Source organism: Gallinula chloropus (genome assembly GCF_964237585.1).
Source record: "Gallinula chloropus genome assembly, chromosome: 2".
Lineage (NCBI taxonomy): Eukaryota > Metazoa > Chordata > Aves > Gruiformes > Rallidae > Gallinula > Gallinula chloropus.
The window spans coordinates 99,328,155-99,355,608 of record NC_140086.1 but is presented as its reverse complement, the minus strand read 5'-3'; the positions used below and the strand labels follow the sequence as shown (position 1 = coordinate 99,355,608).

The 27,454-nt window shown below is 38.7% G+C and overlaps 1 protein-coding gene across 1 annotated transcript in view; it reads left to right on the top strand.

Annotated features, from left to right (window-relative positions):
* DCDC2 (doublecortin domain containing 2) overlaps positions 1 to 27,454 on the top strand; it is a 66,402-nt gene that overhangs the window by 22,348 nt on the left and 16,600 nt on the right. Inside the window, exons 5-8 of the mRNA XM_084279978.1 lie at positions 54 to 185; positions 6,611 to 6,757; positions 8,213 to 8,267; positions 10,705 to 10,903. Of these exons, the coding sequence (XP_084136104.1) occupies positions 54 to 185; positions 6,611 to 6,757; positions 8,213 to 8,267; positions 10,705 to 10,903 (533 nt within the window). The remainder of the gene's footprint in view (positions 1 to 53; positions 186 to 6,610; positions 6,758 to 8,212; positions 8,268 to 10,704; positions 10,904 to 27,454) is intronic.

Sequence of the window (27,454 nt, the reverse complement as noted above, 5' to 3'; positions counted from 1 at the left end):
ATAAGTTTTGTTTAAAATGCTCCTCCAGATTATTTTACTTTGCTTTATTTCAGCCTGATTGCCAACGGAGACCTTATTAACCCTGTAGTGCGCCTCCTCATTCCCAGGAAAACACTGAATCACTGGGATCATATTCTTGAAATGGTTACAGGAAAAGTTACCCTCAGAAATGGAGCTGTTCACAGGTATCAGGAAGCTGAATATTTACAATTTGCATTTGATATGTGTAGATATGTTTTTTAAAATCCATAGGTAGATGTAATAGATCATTCCTGCTTCATAGGATATTACACTATAAGAAAATTAAAATACATCAAAAAGCCACAAAATGGAAATACATTGTTTCCAAATAACCTTTGCATTTCATTTCAACTGCTGTTTAAACAAGAAAAAAACCCCAATTTGTTTCAACTGTTATTTCTAGATTAAATATTTATTTGGCAGGCATGTAATAATGTAATAATTATGCAATATATTTAGTATTAATAATTAAGTTATAGGTCAGAATAAAATATGAGCATGGTAAAGTTGATATTTGGAACGTGCAGCAATAGGTATGATTACCTTTTAATTTTGAAAGTTCTTTAATTCCATTGGGGTGAACAATTTCAGGGAAAATATATTGTTTTGAAGACCTGTGCTATGACTAGGATGTGCTTTATCCTCATCCAGCCCCACCTCCTAGTAAAAGCCAAGGCCAAGGTTTTAGTTGGGGGTTTGCCAGTTCCAGCATCTCAGTTGGTCTGAGTCTGTTGTGGTATCCCAAGAGGTGACCTCTTGGATAGGTAAGTTGCAGTCACTTAAGGCTTTTATAATGTAAAATAAACCCTCCAAAACAGGATCTGGTGGGTGCTGCAAGTTTTACTGCAAACTGATAGATACAGTTTCCATGCTAAGCATTGCAGCCTAAGCGGGCTGCTAAGGTGTGTACCTGGGAATTGGATATTCCAGCATTACTCATGGAGAGCATGTTACAGAAATCTGTACCTCAAATGAGTAAGGGACTTTTATAAAAAATCATTCTTCACAGTTCACACTAAGCTTCTGAAATCTTTTTCAATTCAGTGAAGATAACAAACTCTTTCAGTTCTTCTGATTGCTCTCCCAGAGCTGATGCAGATGACGAAAGATTAAGGTAATGCTATCTGCTGACTATTTGCTCTCATCTAATTCTTCCTCTCAGCTTTCCTTTTTTTTTTCTCCTATTACCTGGCTAAGTAGCACTTTTACTTGCAGTACAATAAACTTGCACACGTGTTGCAGCTTTCTGTATCTAATTCTCAGCCAGTGTAATTCAGAAGTGAGCAAAATAACAGATGTTTACAACATACCAATTATTTCTGCTCTCAAGTTGTTCAGCAATTTAAAGACCTTTCACACTTTATTTTCATTAGTTGGTATCACTCCTTGGTGAAACTGAATCATGTACATGAAAGCATAAATCATTCTGTACATAGCTAGGGTTGTTTTTGAGAAATTCCCTTCAGTGCTCAGTTTTAATCCTTTAAAAAATATCATGTACTTCACATTTTGAAATATTTAATGTTTTCCTTTTTCTGGTTTCCTATTAACCCAGTTTTCCTTTTCTTTTCCTTAAAATGCTAGGAATACATATTAAATACAATAAATTGTTCTTTAATAGGTTACACATTAATTTGTAGGGTTTACTGAATACTTACTATGTTAGCATCAGGGGAGGCCCTGTAACACCACTGATGCTGAGAAGATAAGATTTCTCATTAAAGAAAGATTAGGGGAATTACAAGAACCTGCATTAGATGTTATATGTATATATATAGCAGTTTTTCTTTCCATGTGTGGTGGTTGGGCCCTGGCTAGAGGCCAAAGGCCAACCAAAGCTGCTCTATCACTCCCCTTTTCAGCTGGAAAGGGGAGAAAATACATATTGTGAGGCTTAGGATTCGAGATAAGGACAGGGAGAGAATCACTGTTCAATTAGTGTCATGGGCAAAACAGACTCAACTCAGAATACAGGAAAGAAAACTAATTTATTACAACTACACTACACACCCAGTGAACCAGAATCGGGTAATGAGAAGTGCAGCCAGATCTTAAAGCACCTTCCCCCCACCTCTCCCCTCTTAGCAGACTTCACTTCATTCATGATTTTACTCCCTTCTTTCCTCCCATCATGGTGCAGGGAGAGGCAGGGGATGGGGGAATGGGCTTTTGGTCAGTTCCTCATGAATTGCTTTCCTTCTTAGCTGGGGGGGGGGTGGTTCCACACCCACTCCCTTCCCCTGCGGCACTGTGGGGTCCCACCCATGTGAGACAGTCCTCCACGAACTTCTCCAATGTGAGTCCTTTCTATTGGGAAGTCATCTCCTCACCGCTTGCCTCAGCAGGGCTCCCTTCATGGGGTTCTGACCTTCGGGCCCATACTGCTCCAGCCTCGTCCCCCAGCAAACCTACTGTGGTATTGGTTGGTCTCTCCACAGGCTGTAGATGGTCTCTGCTCCCTGTCCTTATCCTTGGGCTGCGAGGGGACACCCGCTCCCCCATGATCTTCTCCATGAGCTGCAGGGGAATCTCTCCGGCACCTGGAGTTCCTCATTCTTCCCCTCCTACCCCTCCTTCTTTCCTGGCCTCAGTGTCCACACGGCTTGTTACATCTTCTCACTCCCAGGGGTTGTGTCTTTGCTGTCTCCTTTGTCAGCCTGTATGCTTGCTTTGGTTGCTATCTTCTGGCTTGAATTCAGGAGGGAAAATGGAAGTCCACTGACATAGAATCACAGAAAGGTTTGGATTGGAAGAGACCTCAAAGCCCATCTAGTTCCAACCCCCTGCCATGGGCAGGGACACCCTCCACTAGACCAGGTTGCCCAAAGCCCCATCTAGCCTGGCCTTGGACACTGCCAGGGATGAGGCTTCCACGGCTTCTCTGGGCAGCCTGTGCCAGTGTCTCAGTACCCTCACAGGGAAGAATTTCTTCATAGTATCTAATCTAAATTTACCCTCTTTTAGTTATTACCCTTGTCCTATTACTACATGTCCTTGTAAACAGCCCTTCTCCAGATTCCTGTAGGACCCTTCAACAACTGTTTAGAAGGTCTTCCCAGAGCCTTCTCTTCTCCATGCTGAACATCCCACAGGATAAACTCTATGTCATCCCCCAGTGACCACGAGGCCATCTTTCTTGAATAATACTAGCCAGAGAGAACCCGGCTGGTCTGGTTGTGTCCAGGTGGGTGGGTAGAAGGTTTCAGAAGTGTCACAAAACTTGTGTAATGCTTGTTAAGTCAATAGTTATTTGTTTGAAGCTCCATTTTTTAAAACTACATCTTTTATTTCACTTTCATCAGTGAAATTATTACATTTGATGTAGTTACTATGATTATTATTTTCAGGGTGAAAAATACTAGACTTTGCCAGATAATCCTTAACACCTTGAGGAGCTATATTAATGAAAAAGCTTTGTGCATTAAAAATAACATTAAAACACAAGCAAAGTGAAAGATCAAGAACAAAATCCCACATTTTTCTTTAGTATATAACCCTATAAACCTGCAGCACCATACCCGTGTATAAAGCAATTATTAAACTGCAGTACACTGATTTGCTGTTTTTCACAGAACTCCCCAAAGAAAAATGTAATGTAGCAAAACACAGTGAGATTAAATCAGAAGTAGGCTTCTTGCTGACTTTCAGATTGCTTATTTTCTTTTCATGGTTTGTGTGTGTATGTGTCTATGTGGTAGTGAAAACTGCTCAGAATTGCTGGCATGCCTGTGAAATTTTTTCATTCAAAAACAAATGTGAGTAATACAAAGGGGGTGCTTCCAGTTAACATACCTCTTCACAAGTAAGCAGAAATGTAGTAAAGATTTTAAAAAGCTGCAATTTTACCTTTCCAAGCTTTCAGTCTTTGCACTCAGAAAACCAAGGTACTCCTCTATGAAAGGAGACACCTAGAAAATAATGTTACTTTCATGCAGCGAATATAAGAAAGACATATACTGGAACAAGAACAACAAAGGGACATGAAGATGAAGAGCTTGAAGACAGTCCTCATGTCAGGGGGAGGGATGGGACCCTGGAGCCTGGGGAAGAGAAATCTCCAGGAAATCTTGTAAATGTGCATAAATACCTGTTGGGAATGAGCAAAGAAGTCAGAGCTGGGCTTTTCTCAGTGGTGCCTAGTGACAGAGGAAATGGGCACAAACTAAAATACAGGAAAATCCACTTGAACAGTAGAAAAAATATATTTGACAGCAGAGTCATCAAACACTGCAACAGGTTGCTTCATCCCTGTAGTTATTCAAGGCACACTTGGACACAGCCCCAGGCAACTTACTCTGGTTGTTCTTCCTCTGCACAGGGTGGAGGGTGGTTGGTTGGACTAAGCAGTCTCCAGAGACCGTGCCCAACTTCAGCTGTTCTGTGATTCCTGGTTCTATAAGCTGCACTTTTGGTTGATTTTGGGGTTTTTTTTGTGTTTATTCAAAGTTGTGCCACCATGTGCATGAACTTAATCAGCTTTTTATCTATTAAAATTTTTGCACTTAGTAAATTAGGGGTGTTCTCAAGGCAGTCTCTCTTCCTACAAGGTTCATTGCATAGGTGTATATATAATTTTATCTCTCTCTGCATTGTGTTGAAATTTAAAAATTATACATATAGCAACTGCTGTAGAAGTCTTCTAGAAAGGCAGTTGAGATAGTCATTCAACATTCTTTCATTTAAGACTTAACTGCAAAACTGTTAATGTTGACTTTTTAATTAATTACAAATATTGTTGAGTTTTGGAATATGTTTATACGAAAGAGCTTATTTATTATGAAATGTTTCCTCCTTCCTCATTGTTTTGACCATCCTTAAATGAAATCATGACATAATCAGTGAAGTAGTTGGGATAGCATAGAAATAATGTGTTAACCACCTCTTTCCCCCCCACACCCTAATGCTTTCTTCTTGGTAAAGTGCACAAACACAAATTATTGTGGTAAAAATCACAGAATCGTAGGGGTTGGAAGGGACCTCAATACATCATTGGGTCCACCCCCCCTGCCAAAGCAGCTCCCTAGGACATATCACTCAGATAGGCATCCAGACAGGTCTTGAATATCTCCAGAGAAGGAGACTCCACCACCTCCCTGGGCAGCCTGTCCCAGGGCTCTGTCACCCTCACTGTGAAAAAGTTGTTCCACATGTTGGTGCGGAACTTCCTGTGCTCCAACTTGCAGCCATTGCCCCTTGTCCTGTCTCCACGGAGCACTGAAAAGGGGCTGGCTGATTCCCCCTGCATTCCATGCTTAAGATATTTATAAACATTAATAAGGTCCCCCCCTTAGTCTTCTTTTCTCTAGGCTGAACAGTCCCAGCTCACTCAGCCTTTCCTCATAGGGGAGATGCTCCAGGCCCATATTACAAGTACTATTGGTATTGTAGGTGCCTAAGATATCCAGCTTCTTGTTATAACGTATTACTGTGTTTCTTGCTACTCTCAGTCTTGCCCCACCAGGTACAGCCGTGTTCCAACCTCCTGATCTATACAATGTAACAATTAGTCTGTGTTAGGTGGACAGGTCCTGAATTTTCAGTCGTGGCCCATGAATGCTCTGTTCTCCTCAGGCTGCAGCACAGTGCCCAGAGCACAAATGGAAGTTGGGACTTGGTATGAGAGGAGGTGGAACTTGGTATGGGAGGAGTCAGGAACTTATGAAATAGATCCCTTCTATGGTATCAGGGGAAAGGCATTAAAGACCTAAGTGCAAATTAATTTATTTCATTTTAGAAATTATGAGACTGTTTCATCTGTCATAGCACTTCATAATATATTATCTTTACATATAAACTGATTCAGGTCATTATTTTCATGAAACCTTTACTGGGATGCGATTTATTAGAACAATTGGTGCTCAGATATTTTTTCATGAAAAGGGCAAAGTAGAATTCAGAGTAAAAGATGATTGATTAATCAAAGTCCTAAGTTTGGCTATGATATGTTTTGCAAAACAAACTGAGAATACTCTGGAAATTGTAGAAATCCCAGATCATAGAATGGTCTGGGTTGGAAGGGACCTCAAGGATCATAGAGCTCCAACCCACCTGCCACAGGCAGGGCCACCAACCTCCAGGCCTGGATCTACACAAGGTTGCCCAGGGCCCCATCCAACCTGGCCTTGAACATCTCCAGGCATGAGGCATCCACCACCTCTCTAGGCAGCCTGTTCCAGCACCTTACCACTCTCTCTGTAAAGAACTTCCCCCTAATATCTAATCTAAACCTTTGCTCCTTTAGTTTTAATCCTTTCCCCCTTGTCCTGCCATTATCTACCCTTTGAAAAAGTTGATTCCCCTCCTGTTCATATGCTCCTTTCAGGTACTGGAAGGCTGCAATGAGATCCTTCTCTTCTGTAGGCTGAACAAGCCCAGCTTCCTCAGGGGAGGTGCTCCAGTCTTTGCTCCATCTTTCCTTGTCTTTTGTTTACAAAAGTGGATGATCATTGTATGGCATCCACTGTACTTTTTTTGGTATCTGGAAACTGAACATGATTTGAAATTGAACATTATAGTGAGTTTAGATTAATGTAGCTTTCAATGCTCTTAACACATCTAACTGAAAGTTAACTATTTTCCTGTTTTCCAGACTTTACACTTTAGATGGAAAACTTGTTCAGAATGGTGCAGACTTGGAGAATGGGCAAATTTATGTTGCAGTCGGTAGAGAAAAGTTTAAGAAGTTGCCATATGGTGATCTGCTATACAGCAAATCTGCAATGAGAAGGCCACAGGGGTAAGTTCCATAGCTGTGTGATAGAGAATTATAGAATTATAGAATGCATTAGGTTGGAAGGGTCCTTTAACCAACCCCTTTGCGTAAGCAGGGACATCTTCACTAGGTCAGGTTGCTCAGAGCTCCATCAAGCCTGACCTTGAATATCTCCAGGGATGGGACCTCCACCCCCCCTCTGGGCAGCCTGTTCCAGTGATCCACCACTGGCGTACTGATTTTTTTTTTCCTAATATCCAACCTAAATCTCCCTTTTTCTAGTTTAAAACCATTACCCCAGAGCAGAGTAGAGAGCAGAATCAGGTCTCTCACTCTGCTTGCCACATTTCTTTTGATGCAGCCCAGGATCTGGGCTGCAGATGCACACTGGTGACTCATGTCCAGCTTTTCATTCATAAGTACCCCCAAGTCCTTTTTCTCAGGAAAATATACTCCTCATATGCTTCTGTGTGTCTTTTTTTTTTAATAAGGTAGCACCAGTAAAGTACAAAACCATCATTCCAAGAGCAAGGGATGGATGCATTAATATATGTGTTGATATGGCCACAAAACTGTATTAACAACTGAGAAAGTTGAGATAACAAACCCAAAAGAGATAATGGAAATTCAGAACACTATTTCAACTGATAAACTTGCCATTTCAACTCATAAGCTTGCCATTGATTATGTATCATAAAATTAATGTCAAAGAAAGGATTCCTTTGACTTTACTAAATTTCATTTGGTTTTGTGTCTTTTTTTCCTTTTGTTTTCCTTGGGATACAAATATGTACAGCTGTATGAGACTAGGTGTAGCTACACCAGTCTAGATCTACTCTTGCTTGGTAACAGTTTGTGCAATATGTAGTCCCTTAAGAATACTTCAAAACTTCAGTGAAATACTGAGTGAAAGATCCTTACACCTGTTATAAAGAAAAGTTTTGGCGATTTCAGCACAACAGTGTTTACATCAATTGTTCAACACACCTTTTCACTGCCCTTAAATTTGTTGCGAGTGCTGTTTCCCAAAATACTTTCAAGTTATTGACATTGTCTATAATTGATCACTATATATATGTATATATAAATTACATCCTAGTTTATATACAGAATACAGGACAAATTCTCTAAATTACACCAATTGTGGACAAAGTTGTGTCTTTCCATTTATTTCAATGAAATAGCTCTCACTTGCTGTGTTTTCTGAAGATGATAAAAGGCCAAGCATCTGCAAATTTTTGACATATAAAGCATGTATTGCAGGGAATTTGAATGCATTTCTTTAAATGAGTTAATGACTGTGTGCTTAAATAGAGTTTAGTGAAGAGAAACAAGTGATTCTTTATAAAAACATTCAATGAATTAAACAATTAGCTCTGTTGCCATTGTTGGCTCGGTGTTCCCTGACTTGGGTATAGGTAAGTAGTGTCTACAGTAGTGACAGTGTACACAGTTCTAAGATATGGCTTCTTTCTGCAGCTCCAAAGTCTCTGTGCTACCTCCGATTGGGGGATCTCGAAAGTCTAAAGGCAGTGTGAGTACCAAGTACCTTCATAAAGTTTGTCTCTAATTTAGCTTAATTCCGGCAGACGGCAAGTCCCTGTCCTTTGGGTTTTAATTAAGTCTGATGAGAAAAAATCCACAGCCACCTGGTGGTATGCTTATTAAAGCTTGATGAATCTGTAGCTATTTGCAGTGTCAATTAAACAAAAGAAATCTGAGAAAATGTTATTGCAATAATGCCTGGTTTATTTTACATAAAACCTTCCATAGCAAAGATCAACTGCTGCCATTGGGTATTTATTTATTTATTTATTTATTTATTCAAACTATACACCTTAAGGAAAACACAGAACCTTTTAAAAAATGTCTTGCAGAAAATTATGTTTTCTCCATGCTGAATCTGAATAAGGCCATAAACCAGTTTCCTGTCTGGTATGTTCTCCCAGCTATCTGTTAAATATAGAGCTTGAGCCTCCACTGCTTTGTACCCTGTATAGCTATTTATGTGTACAAAATGAGTTCAGAATATAAATATCTGTTTGCACCAATTATGTACAAGTGCAGTTTACTGTACAAGTAGAGGACAGCAGAGAGTCAGGCTCACAGCCTTTCATTTTATTTGTGGTAGTTGATTATGTCCATTCACTGTCTTCAAAGCAAAAAGGCCTGGAGCCACTAAACCAAATAAGTGACAAAATATACAAGAGTCTGTTCCATTCTGCTGAAATTCAATAGAAGATAAAAACTCAGTAGAGAACATACTTTCAACTGATGTTTTTTTTTTTAAATGTAAGCTTTGCAATTCTAGTATTCTCAGAAGTAACTCATTAACAGTTTTAAATTCTTGCTTCTTCTACTCTTGCTTAACAATATATATAGAAAATGATTTGATGTTCACTCTTATTCCATTCTGATTATAACATAAGACCAGACATCAAATATTTGACCTGCTGATAACCAGCAACTTGAGGCAGGAATATACATTGCTGCTCTTCAATACCTAATGTAATGCTTGAAGTGGCAAATATATGCAATAGTTTGCTTCAGTTTGGTATCTACACTTGTTTTATGATTATTGCTTGGGAGTAACAAGAGGCTGAAATATTGCTATGCCCTCTTTTGTCTTTATACAGAAGGGTTAAGTGGTAGTTTTCATGGCATTGGTAGATTAGATGATAAAAGCTAGATGGTATTTAAGTAAGATATTTTAAACAGAACTGATTTCTACCAATTATGTGAAAACTAGAAGAAACACATAAAAATATAATAATGTATACATGATTTTTTTTTTTAGAGACATGCAGGATTTTGTTCAGGACTTATTTTTATGAACAATTTCAATTTTATATAGGTATCACCTTTTAATTTTAGCAATGAGGAGAAAAGAAATTGTCCCTTTCCATTCCAGAATCAAAGACCTTTCTGATTGGCAAGTTCTAAAATGACATGAATTGTTCATGTAGCTACACTAAGCAAAACAATAAAGTAGAATATATTTGTCTTCTGTTAACTGTGATAAGGTGAAAAGTTCCAAATAGTGATGAAGTTTTGTACCCTATGTACTTGAGTGTTTTGGTGCTGTTTGGAGTGTTTTGGCAGAACTGGATTAGAAATGAACTGTATATGCTGTTAGGCTGGCAAAAGTAGGAGTCTGACTGACTCTTCTGAGAGACAACGATGAGGGTGTTTAGTTGGTAAAGTCTTTGTGCAGCCTAGTATGAGATAAATGGCACCCTAATGGCCTGCTATATACAGTTCAGGTGTTTATGATGTTGATTGTGAACAGATTTAGACTGAAGAAAAATGTGTATAAATAATAAAATCTTTATCCAGTACACTCAGGATCATCAAAGCTGTAAAAAAATTAGGATCAGGCTTCTGGTTATGTTTCTTGATACACCACAGAGCAAGGAGAGGAACTGGTTGATGTCCTTGGAGGTGATTCAGAGGTGATGTGTTGACAGAGCCCTTTCTAATTGTCCACTTGGCAGTCAGTGTCACTCTCATGAGAAGACTGTCATCTTCTTCCAGTTGTTTTTGACACGTCACTGATTAATGCCCATGTCTCATTTACACAGACAATGAATTATTCACAAGTTACATCATGTGACTTTCCACACAAGATGTACATAGATCAGATATAGCTGTATATCATATGCATGCATGTTTGGATTCAGCTAGTCATTCTTTTCATCAAATGAAGCATTATTTCCTTATAATAAATGTGTGATTATCTTCAGTGAGTTGTTGAGGAGTGTTTAATCAGTCAGATCATATACTATGTTGATGGGATAATTACAGTTTTTTGGATAGTTTAAGATACCACTTAATTGTACTGATTGTAAATTAATGTGCTTTTTTAACACCCAATATAAATCCGTAGTATTAAAAGGTTCAAATAATATTGAAATGAAAAAAATATATATATATAATGTTCATCAGTGATGATGACATACAATTCTTTTCAGGGAAATGACCGGCACTCTAAATCTACCACTGGATCCAGTGACCCGGGAGAAAACAGTTCCTCACCTCAGCCTCCCAAAGGGAAAGATAAAAAATGCCAGAATCCAGAGGATTCTGTGTCCAGACACAGGCACTTCTCTAACAACTCTACGAAAGTGAAACAGACAGTAACAGCTTCCACAGGAGTCCTTCAAGATACTGGTCAGTACTGAGATAAACATTATCTAGCACAGCGGCGTTTGCTCTTCAGTTAAAACAGTGCAGCAGTGGGATAATGTGCTGCTGTAGTTCTTCAAATGCCCATTTACTCCCGCTGACTGAACTTACAGGAGTTCTTAGGAAATGTACCTATGTGTAACTGGTATATTCCTGGCTCTGTTTATTTACCAGGGGTGGCTGTGTATAGTAGTTAGTGTGTCTAGGCAGTTAAACTAATACGGTCCTATTTTTGTCCTTTTGATAAAAGCATACTAGAAAACATATTTTGGCCATTTTCCCACTGTTCTGCCTTGGAAAAAAGTGAAGAAAAGGAGCCAGCCTGTTGAAAGGACACCTCTGTCTCCCTGAGGATCCCTGTTTAGCTGCCTGGTTCTGTATAACAAAATGACTAGATGCTGGGGGAGTAACACAAACACAAACTTCAGTTAGCTGATTGCTGCTACGACTAATCATACAGCAGAGCTGCTGGAGGCACTTCCAGAATTTCTCCCCCACTGTGCTGTGGCAGCAATTTAGAAATTAAGTCATAAACATCCTCTTTGAGAAACTGCTTATCTTATGGGGTGATATTTCCTCTCCATATTTTTTAATGGCTAGAAGACTGTGCCCTCAGTACAAATATTGCTAACATGCTGGTACGGCTATTTTTCCTCGTTAGTAATAGTTCCAAAAGTCATTAATACAGGCCATATCTGTCAGGAGAAATACCATTCTATCATTTTTGCTGATAAGTGGTCAGAATTTTAGCTAACACTTTTTGTGGTCTTTTATTTTTTCTTACTGTAGAATGAGAATTATAATGAAAGGTACTGGAAACATTTGTCCTTTATAACTGAATATGTCCTTTTTGAAATTTATCATGGCATATCCCCACTTCTTACAGATTGTGTGGTGCATGCTAAAAATATGTGAGGGAGAGACTACCATAGCTGACTTCTCAGAGGGATCCTTGCATGCTTGGTTTACCAGTTTTAAAGGTTCAGAATCATAATGTAAGGTGCAAAGAATGCAGGGAGAGGCTTTTACATTTAGGCTATTGTCTACCCTGGATACCATCAATCATTGGCACATTTTCTTCTTTTTTTTTTTTTAAATTTTGAAACAGATGCATTAACTTCTGTTAGAAATGCCAGTACAGAAACCCACCTGTACTGACCTAGTCTCCTGTCCAGAGTACTTAACTGCTCTACTTATAACTAGGCAGATCTCATTCAGACCTCATACATTAAGAGCAGCCAAGCCACATAAGGTTTTCTGATAGGTGTAGTGCCATTATGGTGATTTTCTATTATTTCCGGCCTAAGGATTTTTTCAAGTTTCTACAGATGTTTCCTGGAAGCAAATGGTCCCCTCTTGCTGAGGTGGGAGAAATCATTCTTTGGCCTTTTATTGGCCTTGCATTAGGTTATCAGAGATTTCTGTTTGCTTTCTTTTGTTTCCCAGTGGAGGGAAGAGTCCTAGAAGCACCAATAATTCTCTGTCCTTACATCAGGCTGAGACAAATCTTACTTTGGTAGGTACTAGACAAATATAGGGATATATTTGCCTCTCTATATTTAGTGCTGTTGTTGCTTTACCTGCTGCTGACAGAAATGGTTGGAAATCCACTAAGTTTATTGGAGAGGTGATTACTTGCTTCTCATGTCAGCTTTTCCATACATTGTGAATCTTGTGTAATTAGGAGAAGCTATCCAAGGCAGATAGCACTCTGATTTGCGCCAAAGTTTACGTCAGGAGAAGCTCTCTGTTCTTTCTGTGCTTCTCTGTTTATCCTCCTTGTATGAAGACCTGTTAGCAGAAGTGGGAGCGGGCGGTTTGATGTGTGTCTTCTTCTGCAAGTGTAGACCTGCTGGCCATGCAGGCAGTCTCTGAGGGAGATTAAGTCTCTAGGCTGAATTCAGACAACAGTATGGGATGAGAAATCCAGAGCCATGTAATGGTTTTCTGTGGGTCCTGTAAGTCTTTAGGCCAACCACACTGATAACTGCAGACTTGTGAACATCTACAGACTTGTCTTTCCCCGGTTAAATTACCCAATATTTGATCAGCCAGGTCAAGTGAAAAATACTCAAGGAAGCACATGCTTTAGGCTTCTCATCACAAGTCTGATGTTCAAAGTGATTTTCATTCCTGTTTGGTTTTTAGAAAGAGGAGCTACCTTGTTAGTTATGTTAGGTATTCTTAAAGGTATTTCTTTGCCACATGACTAAAAATCACAATGTTGCATTTATTTACTCCTTCCTTTTCTGCTTCCATTTTTCTTTCTATGATTTTGTGTTAAGTACAGCAAAGTTTTTTCTGTCATCAAGATCACAAGTAGGATGTCCCATTTCCGAGTTTTGCTTTACAAGCCCTTGATAAAACTAGCTGATATCCTATATTCACCATCTCAAGTGAGAAAGCATGCACAGTTGTTCTGAGTCTGTTCGCTCTTAGTGGAACAATTTTTTTGCTATGGCATTTTTTTAAATCAGTGGTGTATTACTGTGTGGAAAACATGTGAAGGGTACACAGAGCACAGGAGAGAGATCCCACGTGTCACATTTCTTTCCCTTCAGTCATTCTGGCTGAAAAATTTGTAAGGGAGCGCTCCAGGTCCTTTAAAATCCACAGAGGTTTTGTTTGTTTGTTTTGGATTATATCCCCTCTCCAGAGGAAGTATAGCTGTGTTTACTGCAATAGTTTTTGTCTCAGTAGTCATGCAATATATCTGAACCACATCCAGAAACAGATGTGTCTCATCATAAGAGAAGGTAATTCAGCAGTTTACTTCCTGACTTCTCTCAGGTACTAGCAGAGTGATAGGGGTACCCAAACTTTTGACAAGTCCTGATGCTGTTGGCAAAACATCTGAGGTTTCTTTTGACCCACTGAGACAAGTGCTGTGTGTTGGCATTTAAAGAGAAAGGGAAACTTCCTTCTGCAGCATGGTCAATTGGATAACTTACTCATATAGTGGTAAAATCTAAAAACTCACAGTGTTTAATCCAGTGATAACTGTATACAAGAACTTTTTAACGTTCTGTTGTTGTGAATGTAGCACAAAAATATAGAAAATTGAATAATTAATGTGCCAGAAAAAAAATTAATGTACTTTGTAGAACTGATTTGGGTTGGAAGGAACCATGGGCAGTGACACCATCCGCTAGACCAGGTTCCCCAAAGCCCCATGCAACCTGGTCTTGACTATTTCCAGGGATGGGGCTTCTACAGCTTCTCTGGGCAGCCTGTGACAGTGCCTCAACACCTTAAAAGCAAATCATTTCTTCCTAATATCTAATCTAAATCTACCCTCTTTTAGTTTAGAGCCATTACCCATGTCCTGTATAGTAAAAGTCCCTCTCCAGATTTCCTATAGTCTCCCTTAAGGTAGTGGAAGGCTCCTTCAAGGTCTACCTGGAGCCTTCTTTTCCTCATCATGTAAGATTGTTAGTGATACCTAACACTACTGTAGTACTTTGAAATTGAGTGCTACAATGTACTTGCTATACACATTTCCCTATGAAGCCATAATGCCTTTCAGAGAGGTAGGAAATGTATAGATTTATAGCTGCAAGTGTTGAAATTTATCCTTATCCTTGAGAATCTCTGGAGACAGCATTTCTTTTCTTTTTTTTTTTTTTTTGATATGGTAGTTTTACAACTGGAACTATTCTTGAGCAATATCCTAATACTAGGTTGTGTGTTACTCAGGTAATAAATTTTATAGATCTTGTGCATGCAGATGGATGTTTTATTTCTGTTGAAATATAAAACAGGAGTTAACACACTTTGGCATGCTTGGTAACCAAACTATTTTGCTGTATGTTCCTTTTCATTTTCCTTTCCAGTGTAAATGAAATTTATCTGCCTATGAGAGATTGTGGCACTTACAGACAAAATTTGGGGAGAGAGGACAAATCGTGAAAAAACAGACCAAAGATCTTTTCACTGAGGTCTGACCCTGTGTGGGAGTTCCACTGCAGTCAGAGGATATGTAGCTTGTAGTGAAGTAGTTCAAAGAAAATGTACTGTGCTGACCTCAGAGGGCCACCTTCCATGCAGCTGTTTTCTCCTGACTGTTTTTTCTGGTTCCACCTCAAGATGGAGTGACCTGAAGCACAGGCCCTGCAGGCTGTAGGAACTGTGAGGTGTTAGTGTGGAGTGCTGCAGTTTTGGTATCCTCCTGCCCATCCAGCCCTCTGTGTCAGGGACTGTCCTTGACAGAAACCTAGTTGGGCCATAAAAATACAGGGTTACAGAGGCCAGAATTACACCATATTTCTGTCCTTTATAATTTGAAGAGAATGAACTGCTGTGTGATTTGTGATTATGTTAAACTTAATGCCAAAGGCATATTGTTTTGTGACCTGACAGCCTGTTTTGTTGTCAAATTTGTTTCTTTATTTCTCATCAACTGAGTATTTTTTACCCACGGGACTATCTATTAATTTAAATATAGCACAGGAGCTTGATTAAGTATTTCCACCAAATTATCTGGCTGCCAGTGGGAAGTGGAAGTTCTTAGCTGGTTGATGTACATTTTAGAACAGAGGTAGGTGGTGTAGTCGTCAACTTGAAAAGCTTTCCCTAGAGAGCTTCATCAGCCAAATCAGTTTTACAATCCCACTGACTACAACTTTGTCAGTGGGGGATCTGAGAAACAAGTAGATATGTTGAAGTAAGCAATGACTGAAACATCCTGCCCTCATCAACATTGGCATTGCTTTTTTGACACATCATAGGAGAGTCACCTGGCTCAGTTTTGACATGCACAGCTCTTTCTCTACCAGAAAAAAGCTCACAGCAGATTTACTGGCGAAGAATTGATTGTATGTTCATAGTTTCTAACAAAATTCAAGTTTCTATGCCAAAAGCTAAAGCTAAGTAGCCATCTAGATGATGTGATACGAAATCAGAGTTGGTTTTTATTGTATCAGAAAGGAAGAATTTTTATTTCAAAATGCTATGTTGGATAAGAATAATACCCACAATTATGGCAGATATTTCTAACAAACTGTAGATGTGATGTAAAATTTTACATATGACCTTCTAAACCACTTGCTCAGTAGGTGCATTTCAAATCAAAGCATAGATTAGCTACTGTCTGGCTACTGTTGAGTTTTTGTGTGAATTTTTTCCCCATAAAGGTGTGAAGCAGAAAGTATTCTTTGTTCTCACCCTCTTGATTTATTTCAGGTCAATTATTTAAATAGTGCTGATCTCTACAGTTTTTGCTGCTAGAGTCTAAATATGCCGCTGTCTGCATATATTAATTAATATAAGTTTTATAAATTTTGGTTACTCTGAAGGCAAATATGATTATTTATATCATAAGATATATCCCTCTAAATTTCCAATTTGTTCTGAATGTGTATCTAAAGAGGTGAATGATATTGTGCTGTGAGTCAGTGCATCAAGATCTTTATTCCTCCTTTTCTCTCACTATTTGGCCTGCATTTTGAATTCATCCCTGAAAGCATGTATGTCTTCTGTAAACTCACAGCTCAGGTGAAAGTTTTGTAACCTTGGTCTGGTCTGAATTTTGAGATCTCAGTGGTGATAGGTGCTTCGTATGAAAGGTTCTTGCAAGAAGTGGTGTGGGATTCTGCAGGAGATGACATGGAGTCTGAAGTCAACATGAACCACTGGTAAAACAGCTAAATTTCAGAACGTTCTGAAACAGGTTTGTTGAGGTTTTTTTCCCACCAAGTCATGCTAACATACATGCATACCCCTTTTCTATTTATATAAAATAAATATTTATATTACTGAGGCTCTGGCACTTGCTTGATTAAAAGAGCGTGTTCGTGAAGAGATCTGGTCAGATGCTCACATAACTGTCTATTTTGCACTCACTCATATGCTGAAATTTAAGCATGGGGGTGTGAATTTGGAAGCTTGAGGCTTTATGGATATTTACTATTTTTAAGGAGGAGCTATTATCCTATACCTAAAATATATAGATCAACACAAAAATCTTTGGTAAATCATGTGAATGTGTTCAGTGCTATTATTTAATATTTAATGACAGTTTTCACACACATGGTGTTCTCAGTATTATCACTGAACAGTGTGGCTAAACCACTTCGTATTTCATATTTCACATTTAATATTTGTAGTATCTGTTGCAGGAATAGAGCTAAAACCCAATGATAAAACCTCTAAGAAGTCTAATTCCTAACTATAGGAATTACTAGTAATGATGTATCTTTCACAGGGACATATTCTGGACAAAAAAAAATCAGCATGTATGTGATCATAGGAGTGTATTTGCATTACTAGATTAAGTGAGAGAATCAATGCCAGTGATATTGGTAAAACAGATTTTTAAAATGATATATAAGCCAAGCCTTATAAAAGCCTCTGATCTCTGCAGTATATGTGTAAACACATGGCCAGTGCACTTTTGTGTTTTATACGCTTCATCCATGCAGTAACAGTGTTGTTAAGGATGCATCTGTCCATTCTAAACTTTGCTGATTAAAATATAATATGTACACACAGCTCAGATGAAGCAGCTGTGGGAATATATGAATATCATGTTCTTTTAATAAGGTGGTGGGAGTGTTCCATTAGTTCAGGTTTGGTTTTGGTTTTTTTTAAATGGAAATATTTTTAAAGGACTTACAGTTGAAACTCTGGCATTTAAATAGTTCCTAGCTAACATTTGAAGACTCAAGATAATCAGACTGAACTGGGAGGATCAAATTAATCTAGAGCCAGGATACTGCTTTCTGTGGAAAGAGGGAAAACATAATGAGCTTAGCAGTACTTTTAGCATACTTCTATGATTAAAGTGAGGAATACAGCCAAGCTACTATAGGTCAATTTACTTCTCAATGGGACTATCAGTATTTTTGGAGTGCAGCAGAGTTGTCAGGTGACCTCAAGTTTTTGACAGATGCATTTAATTCCTACAATTTTCTCCTGTTTCTGACAGTATTATGGAAGAAGCCTTTATGTGTCTGTGAAACTTTTGTTTCGGTTTGTTTTAATTCATCCCCTGGCACCCATGGTAGCTGTGCTGAGCTTACCCTAACAGCTCTCTCGCTACTTATCAGTCTGGCCTCTCAGCACACTCTCTACCTCCTTTACTTTGCTCCCTTCCTCTTCACCTCCCATCCCTCCCTCCTTTGCCTGTTCTTCCCCCACTCTTTACTTTCTTTTCCAGTTATTCTCTGCTGTTTTTTCTTGGGTCCAAGTGGCACTTCATTAATTTTATCTCATTTCATCTCTCTTCTTTCTATGTCACTTGTTGGTCTTTCTTGGAGTAACCCTTTTTGTCCTCCATTGATTCATTGTGATCTGGAGGTCTGGGTTGAACCTCCATTTCTGTTTGACTTGGAGCAATTGCTTGGATACCTCTGCATCACCTACATGTGGACAAATATGTGTAACAGGAGGCAGTTCATCACTCCTCAACTGTTCCCACCTCTTTGAAACTTCCTACAGGATGATAAAGGCTATTTCAGAGAGCACCTGTGGAAGTGCTCGTTTGCCAAGGCTCTTGTGGAGTCACCACAAAGTTTCAGGATTGGTGAATGGGAAGACAAAAGCTTTCCTAGTTTCCCCCTCCACCTAGTCATCACAGGCCTTTTCCTTTAATCAGCTTAGGAGGAGAGAGGCTGTGCCATTCTTATTTGACTATTTTTTCCACCTTTTGTACTCAGCCATGTGTAGCTTTGCAACAGATGTTGGCACGTGCTGTGGAGCAGGCTTGTAAAGAGCATGCATCAGCTGTATAACAGGCATTTCTATAAAGTAACTTCATAGCTTGAAAACATTTCTTTAGACTTGAGTCAAATCATAGTTCATAGCTTTATAGCTCTCTTTTGGAGTGACTTCTGTCTCCAGGTCTTTACATGCATGTGAAATACAACTTTTTTCTGGCTAATGTAAGATCATTACTTTGAATGTATCCATTGAATATATGTCCTGATGCTCTTAAAGAAGTTCTTGTGTGCACTTGCAATGGGTGATTTACTGTTCAAGGCTTTTTTTTAAAGCAAAAGTATTTTTGGTGCAATTGCAGTGTACTTTGTATTAAGATAATGGAAATATGACAAGAGCTCAAGAAAACATTGGGGGTGTTGCATTTTAGGTATTCATTACAAGTTAATGTGAATACTGTGCTACAACTGTGGAACAAGAATCTTTAAGGCAGTTAAAAGAAAAGTAAGCCAACAGGCAAGCCCTGCACAAATTTTGTTTAAAACACTGTTGTTTAATTTTAACAAAAAAGGTTTGTTGAAGTTAATGTTTAAAATGCTGAGCCTTTGGGTTTCAGAATATAAGTAAGTGATCATGGCTTACACTGTCACTCAGACGTGCTGTGTGCATATATGTACACAGCCTGTGCTTACATGCATTACTTACGTGCATGCTAAGGACCCACCATGCTCCCTTTGGGTGTGAAAGGAGCTTGTACTGTTGGGACAGTATGTTAGGATCCAGAGGGCAGATGAAGGGTATGTGCCCTTTTCTAAGGGTAATTTTTTCTTCATTGGTTGTTTTCAGTACTTGTTCACATTCCAAGGACCTGCATTAACTTGGAAGGACAGAGTATAGGCTGTTGTTCTGTGTATTACTGCAAGCTCTTCCCCCTTCTCCTGACAAGTAAGCTTTTGGACATCTGAGATGTCTCCCTATCATTAGGATCTTTCCCTCGCTCTGTGCTGTTTTGTCACCTTGTCTCTAGGTGAGACGAACTCTCGCAGCAGTTGTGTAACTAGTGGGACTGAAGTAGACGGTTAAAGGGCTCTAAAAGCTGGTAATAGGGGTGGTTTGTTCTCCATCAAGGCCTTTCTGTTTCACCTGGGTATGATGACGATGCAGCTTCCCTCTCAGGCAAGGCAGTAGCACTATGCCTTTGATCAGCTGTAGCATTTCAGTGAGATGCAGTGAGCAGAAGAGAGCATGGCAGTTTGCTCTCCAGTTTGCTTGTAGCTTTTGAAGACTGCTTCAAACATGAGCTTGAGGATCAGAAACCAAGAGGGAAGTGTGCAGGTGGCACTTTTGTTCTCTTCCTACCTTTGCCCACAACTGCCAAGCTGTAAGCTCTGCTCTTGCAGGGTGAAGAACAAAAGTAAGAGCGGGACGGAGCACATCAGACTTCTCAGCACCTCCGGCTGTTGGGCAAAGTGCTGCTCAGGGCTCACAGCATTCAGACTCTGCATAGCAACAGAGTCGTAGTACAGAGTAACAACTCTGAAGACCAAGAACTGAAAGAGGATTATTTACAAAGACTCTAGCTGTAGTGTTCATGGCCTCACCTTTGCCTTGTCCATTCAGAAGGCATGAACAGAAAAAAGCCTGTTTATTTGGAGAGGCTGTTTGTTTCAATCTGTTTCCCCATGGCAACAAAAAAAGTGCAGTAAATCATAAAGGTTTCTTGACTGTGGTGTGCTTCAGGTCCCAGCTGCTCCTGGAAACTTGTTGAGGGCAAGATGCATCTTGCCTTCACCTCACTGTATGAGGGTTAGAGGATTAATTTAAGCTGGGCTTCTAGGCTCCTGCCATCAAAGAGAGACAAGTATGTCTGGGGTTGCCCATTTTCTCAGTTGACAATGAAATTAGAAATCTAGTATAGACCAGATGCTGAAGTATTGGTTGCATCATGTTTGTAAGTCCTGCTGTGATGTTTTCAGTATCATTATAGGGTGAGGATTCTTATTGTGAAATAGAGATGGATTTTTCATGGAGAACTAGAAGCCAACTCTGGAAACACAGTGATAGTGACTGCTTCCAAGTACTGTTTTGATCAGTATGGCTCCACTGTCTGCTCTGAAGCCTTATTGCAGTTCCCTAGTTGGCTTTGCAGGTTTATTTAAAAGAAAAAAAAATCCTTCTAATTCAAAGGCTTTGAATTGTTTAAGGGAAGTGCTTATCCCCATCTTATGATTTTTATTTATTTTTTTCCTGATGGACAGTGGAAAAGACACATGGCATTTTAGTTGGCTGCATTTGGCCATTGCTGATGTGGGATTAATTTATTTTAATCTGAAACCAATAAACTGCACAGTGAGTTTACACATGCACATTTTGGAGCGTACTGAAATAGGTTAAAAAAAATCATAATAGAAAATGTATCCCGTGTTCTTTGCTGTCCTTGTCACTGCCAATTTAGCAGTTATGAGGAATCTTTACTCTTTTGAGTGCCAGACTGAAAATTACTGTTTCCTGGGACTTAACATCTGAAGTGTTAAACTCATACTGTATTTAAAGCTTAACCTAATCTTCCAACAGAATTTAGTTGGGCTAGCTATGTATTTACTTTCAATTCCTTTTTTTAATATGCTGAGAATTTCACTAGCATACCATTCATATTAGAACTGATCCGTGTCATAATCCTCTCAAATCAAGATGATTAAAGAATTTCTTAGTGCTGAAAGCTCTTTGTGCAAGATTTAAATTCGCCACTTCTTAGTGCAAATCCAGGAGAAGCGATGCTTTGGTTTTTGTAACCTATGAGGCATGCTATTAACATTGTGATTGGACTCTCATTGCACTGCTAGAAATCTGAATAATGCTGAATGTATTATATGTGACAGTAATTGCAGCTGGAAATGGGAGGTTTAGAGCTTAGACTAGTGCAGTGGGTTCAGCAGAATTTAGGCTTATGAAAGTGATGCCAAAAGTATATTTAATTATCAGCATCTTGGTTTAAGGTTTTAAAAAAGCAAACCAAACAAAGCACAAAATTAAACCTACTTATTTTGTGTTTGTACCACATTCTGAAAATGGTATGCTGTAGGAAGTAGAACAGGAAAGTATCAAATTCAGAAGCGCAGTAAAAAAATTCCTATAAGGGAGCACCCTCACTTTATAGCCTCTTCCATTCAAATACAGGAGTTTAATTGTGGTTGCACAGCTTGCAGAATAATCCCCATCTAAACTATAAAACAAGTTCTAGAGATAATAGAACGTGAAGTTTGGGTTCTTGCTATGATTTGGGAAAGGACTATATGGGAAATGGGCTGAGCCACTACACAGTTTTTCAGATCTAGTTTTAAGTATTATGAGGTCTTAGAAATTAGCAGTCATTTGAATTCCCTGGTTTTCATATTGGCCAAAAAAAGGAAGAAAAAGGCCAGCCCTTAAATAACAGAACATCAGGTATGGCAGCCGTTCCTGCTATTATACTCTGAATTGCTTTCAACAAAATTATGAACTTGCCAAAGAGTATAGACCTGGACTGCTAAACATCAGCTGTGCATTGTGAGCTAAAACTGTTCTTTTCCATGTTTTCCATGTCCTGCTGACAACTTTAGGGATTCAAAACAACATAGACACGGAGTCTGTATCACTGCTGTGTTGTTAACGCAGGCAAAAACTGTGCTGAAGAAAGACAGATCATCTTATTTTCAGAGATTTTATAGGATCTGTAGCTTTATTCCTTCATAACAGGAGATAAAATCGCAATCATAAGAATTTAAAGGCTTCATTGCTGTTGGTGTCTGTCTTTACAGTGCTGAATCATGATAGCCAGGATATACCACTGCCAATGGGGAACTAGGAGGATAGTCAGCCTTGTGTCCTCTTTCTTAGCACATTGTGAGTTTCTTTATGGTTTGCTTTAAGTAAAATGAATAAATTACAAAACATAAAGTGGGGAAATAGTACTTGGCAGCACAGAAGCCATGCTGCTGTTTAACTCGCTGCAGGATGGAGTGTAGATCTACTGATGCTTGGTTCGGAATGACTGGACCAGGACAGATGTTTCAGGGCTTTTACATTTGCTTTGTGACAGTTTAGCCCTTAGGACCCAGCTGTACTCAAGAGAAGGCTGAGTTTTGGAACAGGCATGGAATTAAAAAAGATGTGGCTTGATGGGAATGGTTTTATTAATTTCAAAATGCAAATGGTCTTAATGATCTGTCATTTAAATAGATGAATAAATTAGATGCTTAGAAACACAGAAAATAAATGAGGCACATACCCAAAATAGGGATAAGGAAAAAAAGCCTCATGTTATGACATAATGCCTCATGTTTTTGTAGCTGTTTATGTATAAAGATGACTGAGCTATTGCAGCTGACTGAGGTGGGTTTTACTTTGCTCTATCTCATTTCCTGTCATTAGACTGCTGCATACAAGGTCAGCCTCTAAAAGCACCTTTTGCAGTTTCTGTTGAAGTAGTCAGATGTCAGCACTCTGTAATGGTGTGAAATCTTATTCGAAATACAGTATTTTCTGAAGAGAGGAACTCGTTGCTTAGAAGCTGGAGGCTGCAATAGGATCAGGTGAAGAAAACACTATTTAAAATTCCAAACAGTTTCCTATGTATATTGCTATCATTTCCTTTTTAATTCCATTACTTTTTGATGACAGAAGTCACAGGCACGTACACACATGCAAACCTATCATCAAGCCAGTGACATTTGTTGGAATGGACCTTGTACAACATTCATACTTTGAAATTTAAAACAAACAAGGAAAGAAAACTATGTTGTAGACAGGCATAAGTGCACACATCCTCCATATTCCTCATAGCAATCTATTCAATTTAATGAGCCACAGATTTTTAACATTTTGTTTGTAATTTGACTTAACATTTTTATGAGGCAGCCTCTGTAGTAAGTCACATTAATTATTTTTTTTTATAGGCACATTAACTTCCTTGCTTACATACAGAGCTTGCAGTTAGTAAATGCCTCTGATTTCCATAAAATATTCAGGGCAGGCTATTATTACAATGATTTTTTTTAATCCCCACCGCTAAACTTCAATCAGTTTAAAAATTGAAATGCATTAGTGACTGTATAATGTTGTAATTTGCATTGCAATAAATGTTTTACAGTTAATGCTGGTTAGGAAAGGAACATATACAAGAGCCATTAATTGCTATGCTTAATTATTTAAAATACATAGATTTCTTATGGGTTAGTTCAATTTATAAGTCAATTACTATTTAATAAAGTCATCTAACTTTCTTGTTTATAAAAGTGTACAAAAGGATTTCAGCTGAAATACAGAATGGCATCAGACACAAAATCATCTTTGTCCTTTAGCCAAGGTTTACTCAGTTATACATTCACCAGTTCACTGCTCCTTTCTGTACATGATGAACTGAGTGATGGCACAATGCACTGATCATCTATGTACTAAGACAACTGGTAACATGTATCAGTTACCATGTTAGTGAAAATGCTTTGGGCAATTATAAATTTGCTGTTGCTGACGTTTTATCTGCTCTGTACGTATCAGGAAATTAGCCAGAAATATAAAATTCCTAGAAAATTTCCCTGAATGGTCAGGGGATTCCCTTTCACCCAAATGAATTCTCAGGCTGCAAAGCCAGTGTCACTGGCATGGGTAAGAGGACAAGACAAAGTAGATAAGGAGAAGAGCAGATGAAGGTCCTCGCCTATTAAGATCCATTGTGCAAGAAGCATAAATTAATTTTATTTGGTTTATTTGTCTATTTGCAATTAAGTGACAGAGGTGAAAAAGTCCTATAGGAATACAGTACTTCTCTTACCTTTGGTGAAACCAGATGAGGACCAAGCCACTTACTTTATGAAATAGGCTTTAGCCAAGTACTAAATCAGAAATCCCACACCATATATCTATCAGCATCCTCTCTAAGGTTTTGATCCAAACCTGACCATTCTGCCTTTCTCCTACCTGTAGACTCTGGACCTGATTTCCAAAGAGTTAAGCCTTCTGAGAACATTCTCCCTCATATAATTTCACCACCGTTTTCTGCTGACAAATATTCTTTTCTTCTTACTGTTTATGTGGCTCTATTGCTACTGACTGTAGAGGTTAGCCATAAAGTAGGTGCCAGTGTTTCAACAGCCATGTCATTTGACTTTGCGTAGGGCAGGTTGAGTTGGTTCATCACTTTCTTGAGACACTATTTACGTCTCTTTGGTAGAGCTGTTGTCAGGTTCCAAGTGTTCCCTTTCCTAAAAATCCTCAGAAGACTTTGGGGAATTCAGAGCTTGAAGCAGTCTGGATCTTCCTGAGATATCATCAGTATTTCTCTCTGTGGAATTACAGAGCTGCAGAAGAGGTAAGAGAGAGTAACACTTGAAGAAGCTCCATAGGAAAGCACTTGCAGTTTTAGTTTTCATTCATCCCTTCAGCCTGAAGCCAAAAAATAATCTAAGAATTCTTTCCCCCAACTCTAGAGCCACTATCCATAGTCTTACTAAATATTGTTTATTGTAGGAATAAACAAGAATAAGAAATCAAGACAAATACTTGCCTGATAACAATGAGCATTTCTTCGTTGTTGCTTTTTGTTGTGCCTCTGTCACAAATAAGTATGTGTGGGAACATCTGAACATAGAAATTCAATTGCAGGTAGGTACTAGTCAAACAACATTCCTCTTAGTCTTTTCTGAAGGAAGATTCCTTTAAGGAAGATTAAACTGAATGGGTACCTGCTGGCTTCTTTCTCTCTCTCTCATTTTTTCAAGCTTCTACTCTACTGCTGCACATAGCCCATTTTTTGCCTTCCTGCCAGTGTACTGGACCCCATTTCTTCCATTAATTACCACCTGTGTTTCTTCATCTTTCCATTTGCTCCTCTACAGTTCTTCATTCCACACATTCCTTCCGTAAGTACTGTGCCCTCATCATCTCCCTCTGTATCCTTCAGCCTCTGCAAATTGTGTCTCTCCAGTTGTATGCTCCTCTTTAATGCCTTTCCTTCTTGTGATAATTTTTTTGACAATCTGTGGGTTCTTTTTCTTATTTTGACAGAACTACTGAACACGTCCCTGCTTTAAAATAGTCAGAAAAAATAGGAGAAGTTTGCTTAGGTTGCCTCACTTCTCTTTGTATAGGGTATATAAAAAAATAGAGCTGAATTTTAGATCTATAGGTAGAGTATGCCACAGCTTGACTGTGAGGCTTGGACCTACCTACCTTGCCTACCTCCTTTTAGAAATCTTCTGCCCTGCCATTGCCATGACTCTGACTGTGGCCAATTTTCAATTAGTTTGAGGTACAAAAAGTAAGAACTATCTCTTGTATGAGGAACATGTTTAATATAAAATATTTTATGACCCACTTGGGGTAGGCATAAATGTTCCATCTAATGGATCTGCTAGGAATTCTTTTTTTCAATAAGATACAGTACTTATTGCTAACTTTAATACATTGCAATATAAGCCCATAACAATATAATAGAATCATAGAATGGTTTGGGTTGGAAGGACCTCAGAGGTCATCTAGTTCCAACCACCCTGCCATGGGCATGGACACCCACCACTAGACCAGTTTGCCCAAAGCCCCATCTAGCCTGGCCTTAAACACTGCCAGGGAGGGGCAGCCACAGCTTCTCTGGGCAGCCTGTGCCAGGGACTCACCACCCTCACAGGGAAGAATTTCTTCCTAATATCCAATCTAACTCTACCTTCAGCTTAAGGCCATTACTCCTTGTCCTATCACTCTGGTCACCTTGTAACCAGTCCCTATCCAACTTTCTTGTAGGTACTAGAAGGCTACTTAGAAGGTCTCCCTAGAGCCTTCTCTTCTCATGGCTGAACAAGCCCAGTTCTCTCAGTCTGTCTTCATAGGAGGGGTGCTCCAGCCCTATGATCATCCAGATGGTCCTTCTTTGGACTCACTCCAACAGCTCTATGTCTGTCTTTTACTGGGGATTCCAGAGCTGGACACAGCACTCCAGGAACAAAGACTTACAAACATTTTTTTTTTTAATTTATGTTGTTTTCTAAAATGTTTTTTCTTCCTTAAAGGTCTGTGTAGAAACTAAAAAAATATTCAGATATGTGAAATATTGCATCAGTAATAATTTTCTGGTGCTTTTTTTCCTAAATCAAAAAGCATTTCTGAAATATTAACTATAAAATATAAGGAAAAATTATGCAACCTAACACATTTGCTTAGAAGGTGCTGAGGACTGCAGAGCACTGATAATTGGGATTAATGTGGTCTGCAAACTCTGCTGACATGATCTTGACAAAGAATCATATAAACAAGGAATATCTTGGCCTTTCACTTACTTGCCCACCTCCAGGTATTTGTAAATTCACACACAAAGAGTGTAAATTCTGTCTGGAGTAGCAACATTAATAATGTTTACATTGTAAGCTATTTTCTTAATGCTCCATTTAATGAAGTTAATTTTTTCTAAATTATTTTATAATCTTTGTACTCCTTCACACCTTTGGTACCAAAAGAAAAGAAGGGTACATGTTCTAATATAAGACTGATTTAATTTCTAGATATTTTCTTCACAATTTTATATTTGTTCAAATGTTAAAACTTTCCCATTTTTTAGTTAATGGGATTTTTTTCTTCACCCGTTTTGGCACAGTTAAGACCTAAATGGTTTTATTCCTTCCCTAACTATTAATGGTACATGTGTTTTCAACATTTGTCTTTCGTTCTCTCAAATTTATACAAAGGTAAATAATTTATTTCCTTTTTGTTGTCATTTTTTTCCCTTAAATATTTTTTCTTATGCTTTTCTGGTAACAAATATTTTCCCTCATCCTTTCAGAAACCAACTAATAGTCTTTGGTGTTGTATGCATTTGCAATATGACATTCTTGAACTACTTGTTTTCTTCAAAGA